Source organism: Nyctibius grandis, chromosome 1, assembly GCF_013368605.1.
Source record: "Nyctibius grandis isolate bNycGra1 chromosome 1, bNycGra1.pri, whole genome shotgun sequence".
NCBI lineage: Eukaryota > Metazoa > Chordata > Aves > Nyctibiiformes > Nyctibiidae > Nyctibius > Nyctibius grandis.
The window spans coordinates 133,508,546-133,521,938 of record NC_090658.1 but is presented as its reverse complement, the minus strand read 5'-3'; the positions used below and the strand labels follow the sequence as shown (position 1 = coordinate 133,521,938).

The 13,393-nt window shown below is 71.8% G+C and overlaps 2 protein-coding genes across 2 annotated transcripts; one reads left to right on the top strand and one right to left on the bottom strand.

Moving 5' to 3' along the window:
* Nucleotides 1-880: 880 nt before the first annotated feature.
* Nucleotides 881-10,086, top strand: AGBL5 (AGBL carboxypeptidase 5). The gene is made up of 10 exons (XM_068402771.1): nucleotides 881-1,084; nucleotides 1,691-1,862; nucleotides 2,766-2,932; nucleotides 3,707-3,884; nucleotides 4,585-4,763; nucleotides 5,279-5,834; nucleotides 6,405-6,574; nucleotides 7,832-7,967; nucleotides 8,420-8,610; nucleotides 8,982-10,086. The coding sequence occupies exons 1-10, from the start codon at nucleotides 891-893 to the stop codon at nucleotides 9,247-9,249; spliced, it is 2,211 nt and encodes a 736-aa protein (XP_068258872.1). The 5' UTR covers nucleotides 881-890; the 3' UTR covers nucleotides 9,250-10,086.
* A 2,475-nt stretch (nucleotides 10,087-12,561) lies between these two features.
* Nucleotides 12,562-13,343, bottom strand: OST4 (oligosaccharyltransferase complex subunit 4, non-catalytic). The gene is made up of 2 exons (XM_068410087.1): nucleotides 13,236-13,343; nucleotides 12,562-12,838 (listed from the first exon to the last, which is right to left on the bottom strand). The coding sequence occupies exon 2, from the start codon at nucleotides 12,835-12,837 to the stop codon at nucleotides 12,724-12,726; it is 114 nt and encodes a 37-aa protein (XP_068266188.1). The 5' UTR covers nucleotide 12,838; nucleotides 13,236-13,343; the 3' UTR covers nucleotides 12,562-12,723.
* Nucleotides 13,344-13,393: the final 50 nt, after the last annotated feature.

Genomic DNA, 13,393 nt, shown 5'->3' with positions numbered 1-13,393 from the left:
CCCCCGGGGTCCCCCCGCACCCCGGACGGTGCCCGCTCAGCGGGGGGGACGATCGGTACCCCCGGCCTCCAGTCTGGGGGGGCAACGTGTGTGCATGGACATGCGTGTGTGTGTGTGTGCGTGTGTTTATATAGGTGTGTGCACGTGTGTGTGTGCATAGATGTGTGCTCTTGGGTACATGTGTGCATATACATGTGTGTGTGTACATGTATATAGGCATGTGCACACGTGTGTGTGTACGTGGGTGCATGTGGATGAATGTGTGTATATACATACATCTGCATATGCATGTTCTGTACATGTGTGTATATACATGTATGTGTGCATGTGCGTGTCTACAGGCATGCACACACGTGTCAGTGCGTGTGCATGAGTGGATACATGTGTCCCTGTGTACATAAGTGCACACATTTATGTGTGTGTGTGTTCGTGTGTGCGTAGGGGTGTGGGCACACGTGTGTACACGTGTTGTGTGCATGTGTGCGTATGAGAGTGTACGTGTGTATATACAGCTGCATGTGCACACGCGTGTGCGTGTGTCCCGTACACATATGTATACACACACGTGTGCATGTGCGTGTGTTCACACGCGTGTGCACATGCACATACATGTCGCACACACGTGTGCACATACGTGTCTATAAGGGCACCGACGGGGGCGTGGTCATTCGGGGGCGTGGCCAGCAGGGGGCGTGGTCAGTGAGGGCGTGGTCAGTGGAGGGGGCGTGGCCAGCAGGGGGCGTGTCCCCGGGCGCAGCGGCCCGTTGCCGAGGCGCCGTCCAATGGGCGGGCGCGTTGCTGGGAGGCGGCGGGCCAATGGTGGCGCGCGTTGGTGTTGCCGGGCGGCGCGGCGGGCCGGGCCGGGCCGGGGCGATGCGCGGGGCGCCGCCATGGAGGTGAGGTGCGGGGGGCTCCTCTTCAGCTCCCGCTTCGACTCGGGCAACCTGGCGCGGGTGGAGCAGGTGGAGCCGCCCGGGGCGGGCCGGGCCGCGGGCCGGGGCTCGGCGCTGCCCGACGCCGACTACGAGTTCAACGTGTGGACGCAGCCCGACTGCGCCCACACCGAGTACGAGAACGGCAACAGGTACCGGCGGCGGGGGGGGGACGGGAGGGGCACGGGGAGGGCTGGTGGGGCCGGGGTCTCCCGGGACAGGGGACTAGAGGGGCCCCAGCGGGGCCTGGGGGGTCGGTGGGGCTGGGGGGCTGTGGCAAGGGGCCGGTGGGGCCGGGGGTCTCCCGGGGCAGGGGGCTGGGGGGCTGTGGCGAGGGGTCGGGGGCCGGGGGTCTCCCGGGGCAGGGGGCTGGGGAGGCTCTGGGGGGGTCGGTGGGGCTGGGGGGCTGTGGCGAGGGGCTGGGGAGGCCGGGGGTCCCCCGGGGCAGGGGGCTGGGGGAGCCTTGCGAGGGTTGAGGAGGGTCGGCGGGGCTGGGAGGCTGTGGCAAGGGGCCGGTGGGGCCGGGGGTCTCCCGGGGCAGGGGGCTGGGGGGCTGTGGCGAGGGGTCGGGGGGCCGGGGGTCTCCCGGGGCAGGGGGCTGGGGAGGCTCTGGGGGGGTCGGCGGGGCTGGGGGGCTGTGGCGAGGGGCCGGGGCGGGGCTGGCAGGGTGGGGGGCTCAGGGGGTCTGCGCCCCGCGGGGCCTGGCGGGCTCGGGGGCGCCGTGGCGGGGCTGAGCCGGCGCTGCTGTCCCTCCCCAGGTCCTGGTTCTACTTCAGCGTGCGGGGGGGCGCTCCGGGGAAGCTGATCAAGCTGCACATCGTGAACATGAACAAGCAGAGCCGGCTGTACTCGCAGGGCATGTCCCCCTTCGTGCGCACCCTGCCCGTGCGGCCCCGCTGGGAGCGCATCCGCGAGCGGCCCAGATTCGAGGTACGGGCGGGGGGCCGGGGCTGGGGTGGGGGGGCCTCGGCCAAAGCGCGGTGACAGGCAGGGAGGGGACCCTGTGTGTGGGGGGGGCAGCTCTGGGGACACAGACACCCCTCGGTGACCCCCGGGGCAGGGCAGGTGAGGGGCTGCTCTGGACTGTGGCGGCCCCAGGGCAGGTGGCCGCAGCCGGACTCCGCGGCCCCGTGACGCTGTTTCCTGGTCCTGGCGTTTTCTGTCTTCAGTCTGGTAGGAGCTGCCTGGGGCAGAGCGCTCCGGGTGCTCTGGGCTGTCCTCGCTCGTGCACGCTGCTGTGGGGAGGCAGCGGCCCCCCAGCACGGCCCCCTCCCACCCCACGGAGCAGGGGCCGGAGGGCATCTCCGGTCCCCTGGCTCAGGACAAGGCAGCGCTCCATTTGACCCGTGCTGGCTCCAGGGAGAGGCACGACGTACGGCTGAGCTTGGCAGCCCTTGTTAGCCGTGCAAAGCGTGCCGAAACGGTCGTGGTTTGGTCTCTGGGTGCTGGTGGGTGGGCACGGCGACCAGAAAGAACCCGCTGGGCTTCCCAGAGAGCTCTGCCCCGGAGCCAGGCGCACGGGGAGGCTTTGGTGTCCCTCTGGGGACCCGAGTGCCGCACGGCGAGCGGGGAGCCAAGGGCTCTGCAGGAAACAGCCTGGCGTGTCGGGGGTCCGAGCGAAGCGGGCTGGGATCTGCTGGGAGGCAGCTTCGCTTGCTGTGCGGGTGGAGAGGGGCGAGCGGCTGCGGGCGCCGCCCGATGCACGAGGGAACCGGCGCGGTGGTGCCAGAGGAGAACCGTGGTGCTGTGGCGGCCGCAGCTGCCTGGCCCATGCCCGGGAGGTGGCTCCGGGGGCCCTGCCCCTGCTCAGCCCCTGCTCCGTGTCTGCCGCAGGTGGTGGAGACGCAGTTCGTGCTGTCCTTCGTGCACCGCTTCCTGGAGCACCGCGGGGCCACCACCTACTTCGCCTTCTGCTACCCCTTCTCCTACGCCGAGTGCCAGGAGATGCTGGCGCGGCTGGACGGGCGCTTCCAGGAGTGCCGGCACATGTCTCCCAGCAGGTGCGCGCCCCGGCCCCCCGCTGCGCCGGCGCGGTGCTGGCTGGCCCTGGCCACAGGGCGGGGGGTTCTCTGTGCCCCCCGGTACCTGCCTGGTCCTCGCTTCTCTGGGCCCAGCTCGGCACGAGCAGCTGCGGCAGCTCCCCCACGCGTGAGCTCTCCGGGGGCTTCCCGAGGGTCCCTCGGAGCTTCGGGCCGGATCCCCCGGCGTCCCCGAGGGCAGGTTCCCGTCCGGGGGAGGGGCGGCTGTTACAGAACCGCAGCCCTCAGGAGAGGGGGTTCTCGGAGGCCAAGGCCTGGTCTGCTTCCCTGCCCGGCTGCGGGGAGGCCCGGGGGTCTCTCCTGCTGCCCCCGTCCTCCAGAGCTGCTGTCACAGCGGGAGATCTTGGCGCTGGGCTCCGCGGGGTCGTGCGAGGGAGCTCCTCTGCTCTGAAGAGTTTCTCCTGGAAGTCAGGGGAGAACTTAGCGCCCGGCCGAGGGGGAGGAGGACAGTCAGCATGCAGGGGTCTGTCCTGCGGCCCCTCCCGGCCCCAGAGACCTTCATGCCGTGGGGCTGGGGTCATAAATACCTTGTCCTGGACAAGGGCTGAGCAGTGGTTTGGTGGAAGGTGTTTGTTCTTGGGTTGCCACGCAACGGGGAGCTGAGAGAATTCCAAAACCCAGCAGCGAGGGTCTGACGGCGACGTCGTGGTCCCCGCGGGTCGGATTCACCTCCCGGCAGCGCGCTCGGCCGGGGTGGCAGCTGCCGGCCAGGCTGAGCCCCTCCTCGCCCCGCAGCCCCCTCGACTCCGTCTACTACCACCGCGAGCTGCTCTGCCACTCCCTGGACAAGCTGCGGGTGGACCTGCTGACCGTCACCTCCTGCCACGGCATGCTGGACAAGCGGGAGCCCCGCCTGGACAAGCTCTTCCCGGACACCAGCACGCCCCGGCCGCGCCGCTTCGCCGGGAAGAGGGTGAGCTGCTGCGCCGGCGCTGGGGCCGGGGCGGGGAAAGGCGCTCCGCAGGGAGGGGGATTGTTTGCTTCCTCAGGGCAAAACTCAGCGTCTCGTTTCCTCGGAGTTTTGTTCTGTTTTCCTTTTATTGCTGCTGCTCCGTTAAGCTGTGAAGCCAAGGGAGGTGCTGCGTTTGAAGAGAAGGCTGCGGGGAGACCTTCTAGCACCTTCCAGTGCCTGAAGGGGCTACAGGAAAGCTGGAGAGGGGCTTTTGACAAGGGCATGGAGTGACAGGACGAGGGGGAATGGTTTTAAACTGCAAGAGGGGAGATTGAGATGAGATCTGAGGAAGAAATTCTCTGCTGTGAGGGTGGTGAGAGCCTGGCCCAGGTTGCCCAGAGCAGCTGTGGCTGCCCCCTCCCTGGCAGTGTTCAAGGCCAGGTTGGATGGGACTTGGAGCAACCTGGTCTGGTGGAAGGTGTCCCTGCCCGTGGCAGGGGGTTGGAGCTGGATGGGCTTTAAGGTCACCGAAAAGGTGGTGTTGCCACACCGGTCCCTGGCTGTGTGCTCCGCGGGACGGCCCCGGCTCCGTCCCGGGCAGCGCGGTGCCTGGCTGCGGTGCAGGGGGGAGCTCGGGGAGCGTTGGACCCCTCGGCTGAGCCACGGCAGCGACTCGGCGCAGGCAGGAACCTGCCCACCGCCCCTCTCTGTTTGCCCCCAGGTGTTTTTCCTGAGCAGCAGAGTCCACCCGGGAGAAACGCCCTCCAGCTTCGTCTTCAACGGGTTCCTGGACTTCATCCTGCGGGAGGAGGACCCCCGCGCCCAGATGCTGCGGCGCATGTTCGTCTTCAAGCTCATTCCCATGCTGAACCCCGACGGGGTGGTGCGAGGCCACTACCGGTGAGTGAGCGGGGGCTGCGGCTCCGTCGGGCTCCGGGCTGGGCTCCCCTCCCGGTTCGCAGCCCGCCGGGCCTTCCGTGATGGTCCTGAGCGGTGCTGAGATCCTGCATCAGCAAAGGGTGAGCTGAGGCCCGCAGGCTGCAGGTCCCTGCGACCCCCCGGGAGCTCTGGGGAGGGCTCGGGGCTGCTCTTGCCTGCAGGGGTCACCTCCCGGGTCAGGGCTTCCCAGCTCGTGCCCTGCGTCCGCGAGGCGCTCGGAGGCCGTCCTGGCACTCGTGTCGGGGCTGGGAGGAGGGAGGGGGATCCCTGGGGCCTCTGTCTTGCTGAGGCGAGGGCCACCACGCCAGGAGAGAGGCTCTCGGCTGCCTTGGGGCAGAGTCCTTGCCCGCGAGGGGACGGTTGGGTGCCGCGGGATGGAGCCCGCAGCCTGGGCCGGTGCGAGGCGCGGCGGGGTCCGCCCTGGCAGGACGGGGGGTGCTGCACCAAGGGCCTCACGCCCCTCCTGCTCTCCGCAGGACCGACTCCCGAGGGGTGAACCTGAACCGCCAGTATCTCAACCCCGACGCCGAGCTGCACCCGGCCATCTACGGCGCCAAGGCCGTGCTCCTCTACCACCACGTCCACAGCCGCGTCCTGCCGGGCGCGCCGGACTGGAGGACGTTCGTCTCCCCGCTCAGCACCAGCTCGCTGAGCACAAAATCTTCCAACCATTCCGTCGGCAGCGCCCGGTGCCCGGAGGGCGCCTTGTCGGAGCTGGAGAAAGCCAACAACCTCCGCAACTCCCCCGGCACAAGGCGTGCCGGCTCCTACCTCGGCCCTGCCCGGGGCCCCCGGCTCCCAGGAGCGCCTGCCGCCGAGCCGGGCGGCAAGGACCCCGCTCTCTGGATCCTGCCTTCCAGCCACACCGCGGAGCACTGTGAGGAGGACGCCAAGAGGCCTCCGCCGGCGCCTCTCCCCGAAGCCATCCCGCCCCGGGACAGCGGGCTGGCCTACTACGTGGATCTCCACGGGCACGCCTCCAAGCGCGGCTGCTTCATGTACGGCAACAGCTTCAGCGACGAGAACGACCAGGTGAGGGCAGGGGGAAGGAGCGCGGAGGCGCTGGAGCAGGCTGGGACCCTCTTGTCGCTCTGCCCCCTCCTGGGGTCCCAAACACTCGCCCCCACTGCTGGGAGAGGGGCTGGGAGGTGCCAGTGGGGCCAGGGGCCAGGGCGCAGGGCTGCTGCCCGCCCTGCCATCAGCCCTCCCATCAGCGCTCCGTGGGGTTTGCTCTCCTCCCCTCCCTCCCCCGAGGCCTGTGACCGTGGTGGCAGCAGCAGGTCTCAGCTTCCCCCCCCGCCAGGAGCTGGCATGGGCAGGGCAGAAGAGCTGCCCCTTCCCCGGGTGGGAAAGAGCTGTGCCACAGGGCTCCCTGCTCTGCACCACCATGAGCAGGGTCTGGGGGCAGCCCCGCTGCTGCCTCTCCCCGCTGGAGACGGGCAGGGGCAGGCAGGGGTGGGCAGCGTCCCCTGGGCAGGGCTGGAGTGTCTGAGACACTGGAGTTGGGCAGAGCGGGCCCAGCCGACACCCCGGCGCGTCCCAGAGCTCGGCACTGGCAGCGCAGCCACGGGCTCCCCCGGCGTCCCCCTCTGTGCCTCGCAGGTGGAGAACATGCTGTTCCCCAAACTCATCTCCCTGAACTCGCCGCACTTCGACTTCACGGGCTGTAACTTCTCGGAGAAGAACATGTACGCCCGGGACAAGCGGGACGGGCAGTCGAAGGAGGGCAGCGGGCGGGTGGCCGTCTACAAAGCCCTGGGGATCATCCACAGGTAGGCACAGCCCCGAGGCCATGCCAGGGGGTCCGGGGGGCACAGGGGGTCTTGCTGGACGCGGGGCGTTGGGGAACGGTGACAGCGCGTCTGTGGGGGCAGCCGTGTCCCCCCGGCCCTCGGGGGGCTGGGGGCTGGCCAGGGAGAGCATGAGGTGCTCGGGGCAGGACCCAGCCGTGCCAGGCTCTGCCCGCCTTCCTGACCAGCTCCTCTTCCTCATGCCCCTCGTGTCCCTCCCCATCCCTCCTGCAGCCCGTCCCTCCAGCAGCTGTGCCGCTCTCCCACCCATCCCCTGAAGCCCCACGGTCTGTGCCACACCGGTGGCCTGGGGTCTCATTGCCAATGGGCACAGCGGGAGGCTTTGCCCCGACGTGCCACCCACGCTGCCCTGCCCCTCGTGAGCCCCCTGCCCTGTCCTCCGTGGGCGCTCACCGGGGCGGGCTGCAGGCCCTTTCGGGGTGGCCACAGAACGTCTCTGGGCGTTGCTTCACTGGGACAGGCAGCAGCAGGGGTGTCCCCAGGAGCTCTGGGTGCCTCGAGCGTTGGTGACTGCCTGTCTGAGAGGGGGGTACGCTGGCACCGGGGGTGCTCAGCCATCACCACCTGCACCCCACGGCCGTGCTCGATTTCAGGCTTCAGTGCCTCGGGTCCTGTGCTCGGCACTGGTGAGGCCACACCTTGAATCCTGTGCTCAGTTCTGGGCCCTGCACTTCAAGAGAGATGTTGAGGTGTTGGAGCGAGTGCAGAGGAGGGCGACCAAGCTGGTGAAGGGTCTGGAGGGTCTGACCTACGAGGAACGGCTGAGGGAGCTGGGGGTGTTTAGCCTGGAGAAGAGGAGGCTCAGAGGTGACCTTAGTGCAGTCTACAACTACCTGAAGGGAGGTTGTAGCGCAGTGGGAGTCGGCCTCTTCTCCCAGGCAACCAGCGCTAGGACAAGAGGACACAGCCTCAAGCTTGGCCAGGGGAGGGTCAGGTTGGACATTAGGAAGCATTTCTTCTCAGCAAGGGTCATTAGCCATTGGAAGGGGCTGCCCAGGGAGGTGGTGGAGTCCCCATCTCTGGAGGGGTTTAAGAAAAGCCTGGACATGGCACTTAGTGCCAGGGTCTAGTTGACATCTTCTCTGTGGGCTCCCCCTGGGGCTGGGAGGGGACGCTGGGGACTCCGGGGGGGTCACCCCAGCTCTGTCATCCCAGAGTGCCGCGGTGCTGGGGCGAGCGTGGGTCCGTCGGGTAACGCAGGTTCCCTGTGCCTCGCAGCTACACGCTGGAGTGCAACTACAACACGGGGCGCGCGGTGAACAGCATCCCCGGGGCCTGCCACGACCGGGGGCGGGCCAGCCCGCCGCCCCCCCCCGCCTGCCCCGCCAGGTACACCGTGGAGCTCTTCGAGCAGGTAAGGGGCGGCTGGGTGCGTGCCGTAGGGGGCTGCGTGCCGGGGGGCTGCGTGCCGGGGGTCAGGGTGTTCTCAGTGTCGGTGCTGTACCCCGTTGGTGTGTCCCAACCCCGCAGGCCCCCACTGCTGACCCCAGCCCCGAAGCACTTCCCTTGCTGGCTGCACCGGGGGCTCCTGCCCTCAGCCCAGGGCTGTCCCAGCGCGTCTCTCACTGTCGCTGGCACACGGGTCCCCCGTGTCTCCCCACTGAGCGTGGGGCCGCCTGCCCGGTGGGTCCCTGGGGGTGCCCGGCTTGCCCTGTGGCTTCCTACAGCTCCATGGAGCCCGTGACAAGCTCTGGGGGCTGTCTGGGGTTTGGGGTTGGGTTATCTTGTCTTTGTCCGTTTCCCTGCCCCAAGCCCCTGGAGCTGCCGCCCCCCCCAGGCCCTTCTGACGCCCTCCCGCCCGCGCAGGTGGGGAGGGCCGTGGCCGTGGCGGCGCTGGACATGGCCGACTGCAACCCCTGGCCCCGGCTCGTCCTCTCGGAGCACAGCTGCCTCGGCAACCTGCGCGCCTGGATGCTGAAGCACGTGCGCGGCATGAAGGGCGCCGGCGCGGGCCCGCGGAGGAGGGGGGGTGCCCAGAGCCCCCCCAGCAGCTCCATGTAAGGGCCGGCCGGGGCGAGGGCTGGGGAGCTGCAGTCAGAGGTGCGGAGGGTGCTCCGAGCGTCACCCTGCAGCTAACGGTGACAGAGTGGGGGGCCGGGGTCTGCGGTGGCTCAGGGCCAGCCCCCTGTGACGGCCCTGTCCCCAGCTGCTCGCCAGCCCGGGGCTCTGGGGGGGACGGTGCCTGCCTGGGGACGGTGAATGCGCTGGGCAGGAGCCGGTGGGGAGGGACAGGGGGCACGCAGAGGGGCTGGTGGAGGGGAGAGACAGGGGGCACGCAGAGGGGCTGGTGGGGAGGGACGGGGGGCACGCAGAGGGGAGCCCCTCCCCGCAGGGTCGGGCTGAGGCCCCTCTTTCTCCCCCCTTCCAGCGCGCTCCCCACCTCGGCCTCCGACAACGCCCTGTCCCGCGTGAGGAGCTCCAGCGACGGCACCAGCCAGCAGGACTCGCCGCAGATCCGAGCCTCGCCCAGCTTCACCTTCGGCTGCGGCGGGCCCCCAGCCCCGGCCGCGGCGAGCCAGAGCCCCCCGAGCGGCAGCGCCGCAGCCCCGGCACCGGGCAGAGGTAAGCCGGGCTGGGGCCCTCTCCTGCGCTTGCTCCGGTCCCTGTCGAGCTGCTGCGCGGAGCCGCGGCCCTGAGCAGAGCTGTGCCGGCCTCGCCGCGTGCCCGGACGGGAGAGGAGGGGGTTTGTGTGGAAGAAACGCGTGTGAGCCACCGCGCCGTGCCCCAGCAGGGCCCTGGGTGCTCAGCCCCGTGCCCTGCCCCGAGCCCAGCGGCCCTGGCTGGCTCAGGACAGACACCGCACGGCCAGCCCCGTCCGTGGCTGCTCCGGCCCGGCTCTGCGGGGCCAGGCGAGCTCCTGCCCGGTGGCTCCGCAGCCCCGGGCTGGGCAGAAGCTGCCCCGAGGTCAGAGGGACTCTGTCTGCTGGGGACCATGGCCCTGCCCACGCTGGCAGTGCCGGTGCCCGGGCAGGGGCCGAGGGGCTTCTGGAGAAGCCAGCACAGAAACCTTCACTCGCCTTCCCTCGGCCTCAGCCCTCCCGCAGCGTCCCCGGGGACACACCAAAGTGCCTTGTCCCTTCCCAGGCACCGGCTGAGCTGCAGCCGATGGTGGGCCGGGACCGTGGCCGGGGCCAGGCAGCTGGCAGAGCCGTGCTTGGGCACGGGGGGCTTTGAACACGGCCCATCCTGCCCGGGGAGGGGGCCGAGCTGCCAGGCCGCCAGCACGGCTGGGAGAGAGGCCCCGGTGAGCCTACGGCTGCACCGCGCTCTGCCCACGGCGGCTGCCGAAACAGGGCCAGGGGCTCACGGTGCCCCCGCGCTGCTTCCTCCCCCCCGGGCAGGGCTCAGCGCTGCTGCCGGCATGCCCACGTGGGGGGGGAGCCCCGTGGGGCTGGACGGGGACCCCAGGGTGCTGCGCTGTGCTGGGAACCATCCCCGTGCCCCCAGACCAGCGGGGTGTGGGCGAGGGTCCGCGCAGGGGGTGCCGGGGTGGCTGGGGGTGACCCCGGCGCTGTCGGTGCGTGAAGGCTGCGTGTGCTCGGGGTGGGGGATCGCTGTGTCCCCCACCGCCGCCTCGCCTCGTGCTCCGGCCGTGTCTCGCGCCGCTGCGTCCCCCGGGTTCGCTCGCCGGCACTTGGGGGGGACCGTTTCTCACCCGCCGTGAGAACGTGGGGGGGAGGAAATAAAAGGCTTGTGTTCTCGTGGGCACGGCGTCACGTCTGGTCCTTCTGCCGCGCGTGCGGGGCCCAGCCAGAGCCACTCCCCAGCCCCCGGGGCGGCGTGTGGGCAGGAGCAGACCCCGTGGGGCCGGAGAGGAAGAGCCCAGCGCGGTAGGACGGGGCAGCGTGGCTCTGCCTCCCTCGCCCACACTCTCAGCTGTGCCGGCGGGTGCTGCCTGCGCGGCTGCCTCCGGCACCGGGAGCCAGGACCGGCAGAGCAGAGTGCTGGAGGGGACGCTCTGCCCCGGCTGCCGCGCTCCTGGCACCGGGACGCAGCTTTTCCTGCCCTGCCCTGGCACAACCTGGCAGCGTGACCCCCTGTGTGACCCCAGGCACCCCCTGCTCTGGCTGGCACTCCCCGGCTCTGGCTGGCACCCCAGGCACCCAGCTCCAGCTGCCAGCAGCTCTCCCTGTCGGCCGAGCCCCGACGGGGCCGTGCTCTGCCTGCGGCCTCGTGGGTGCCGGGAGCAGGGGGGGTGTCTCTGCAGGACCCCCCGGTAACCCCCTCGTCTGTGCAGCCTCAGCTGGATCCGGTCACCGCGTTGTGCCGAGGCCGAGGGTTCTCTCTCGTGCCCCGTTTCGGCTGCCGCAGGGCAGCTCTCCTGGCGCCGGTTCCTTCCCGGTGCGGTGCTGCCCGGGGCCTTGCCGGGGCACAGCCCAGCCGGTTGTGGCAGGCACCAACCCTCGGCCCTGGCGTTGGGCCTTGAGGAGAGCCCCTCGTGCCCAGCAGCCCCCACGGCAGCCCACCGGCGGCCGGGCCCGTCCCAGCTCCCCCAGTGCCATCACCGGGAGCTGCGGGAGCCCGGGCTGGGAACGGCCCCAACGCGCTGCCGGCTCCGCCGTCCCCATCGGCAGCCCGACCTGCGCCGCGGCGGCTCCGTGCACCCAGGGCGGGCAGCCGGTGCCCCCACCACAGCCCACCCCGGCGCGGGCTGAGCTCTGTCTCGTTTGTCACGCAGGGACCCCGCCGGTGGGCGCCCCGAGCACCGGCACCGGGCACAGACCGCGGGAGGCCCAGCACGGCGCGGGAGAGCCGGCAGCTGCCCACGGCACAGCCCCGCTGCAGGTACGGCTGGGACCGGCACGGCCTGGGGCGGGGGGCAGCCGGGGGGACGGCAGGGCCCCGAGCCCTGGGAGGGGGCTGCCCCATGGCCCAGGAATGTGGGTCTGGGGAAGGCCGGGGGGCTGCGGGTGGGGGGTGTCGGACCCCTCTCCTGGGACCCCCCCTCCTGAGTCACCCACAGCACCCCAGGGCGTGGGGCACCGCACACCAACCGCCCTGGCTGGCCGGGGGCCTCCCAAAGGGCTTGGACACCCCCCGTGTGTGGGGCTGAGACCCCCCTGGGGCTGTGCCTGGAGTTCCTGCCCCACACGCACGATTCCTGCACAGCGCAGACGCCCCAGGGATGGGTCTGGCTCTGTGGGGGGCTCCCGCGACCCCAGGGCCCAGCACCCCTCCCGGGCACCCACCCTCTCCCCCCCTCGCCGCAGGCGCTCCCGAAGAAGCCGGACACCAGGAGAGCCCCGGAGCAGCCCGGGTAGGTGCCAGTGTCGGCCGCGGCGTGGGGCCATCCCGCGGTGTGGGGCCGGGGCTGCAGCACCCATCCTGCACCCGGCCCCGCTCACCCTGGCGCAGGAGGGGACGTCACCCCCAGCCAGGAGCCCCCGATGTGCTGCCAACGCCGGTCTCTGTCCCGCAGGGCTCTGCCCGGAGGCCCCCGCGCCCCCCGGGGCGGCGCAGAGCGCCGAGGGACTGCTCCTGCGCGGGGGCGAGGGCCCGCGCCCCCAGGTACGGCCCCGGGGGGCTGCGGTGCGGGCAGGGCGCCCCGGCCCCGCGGTGCCCCGTGCCGGCAGGGCCCGGGCAGGGGGCTCCGGCCCCTCCGCCCCAGCCCCGCTCCAGCCCGCTCTCCCCGCTGCAGAGCCCGCCCGCCGGCCGCCCCTCGCCCAGCTCCTGCCGCCCGCTGCCCTCCTCCTGCGCTGAGGCCCCACCGGCACCGCTGCGGGCCCCACGCCGAAGCCGCGCCGGCGCAGAGCCCCGTCCGCGGCGGCACCGGGGGCCACGGACCTGCTCCGCCGCCCCGCCGGGCACAGCCAGAGCATCCGGCTCGCCCGGCACCGGCCGTGGCCACCGGGGAGCCGGGGCCGGCCACCGTGGCTCACGGCAGCGGCGCCCGGTGCCCCCGGGCCCGCCCTGCTCCTCCCCACGGGAGAGATTTTTACACGACACGGTTCTGTCTCGTACGGTCGTTGTTTGTGTCACAGCGGGCCCGGGGCCAGCGCGGCCTCACGGCACGGCACCGCCGCGGGCCGGCCCCGCTCCTCCATGGCCCCGGCGGTGCGGGGGGGCGGTGCCGGTGCGGGGCGGGGGGTGCCGGTGTCCCCGGGGCCGCCTCACTCCGGCTTCTTGGGGTTGTTGACGGCCACGTAGTGGTAGAGCACGACGAGGAGGAAGAGCGAGACGCCCAGCATGTTGGCGAAGATGGCGAGCTGCACGTCGGTCACCATCCTGCGGGGGGGACGGTGCCAGCGCACACGGGACCACCGGGAACCGACCCCCGGGACCACCGGGAACCGACCCCCCTCCGCCGGGACCCCCCCGGGAACCACCGACCCCCGCCGGGACCCCGAGAACCGCCGACCCTCGCCGGGACCGACCCCCGCCGGGACCCCCGGAACCGCCCCCCCCCCCCACACCCCCGCCGGGACCCCGGGAACCGCCCCCCCCCCGCCGGGACCCCCCCGGGACCCCGGGAACCGACGACCCCCGCCGGGACCGACCCCTCCCACACCCCCGCCGGGACCCCCCGGGAACCGACCCCGACGGGACCCACCGCCGCCGGGACCCCCCCCGTCCGGGCCCCCTCCCGGGGCAGGACCCCCCGTTCCCCCGCCCCGGTGCTCACGCGCCGCCGCCGCCACGTCTCCCTCGACTTCCGGCCGCGGGGCAGGGCGGGAGGGGCGGGGCCTGGGCAACGGGGCGCGTCTGGCGGCGTGACGTCACGCCCGCCTCGGGCTACGCGGTGACGTCACGGCCCGGTCCCAGCCACGACGTGACGTCACG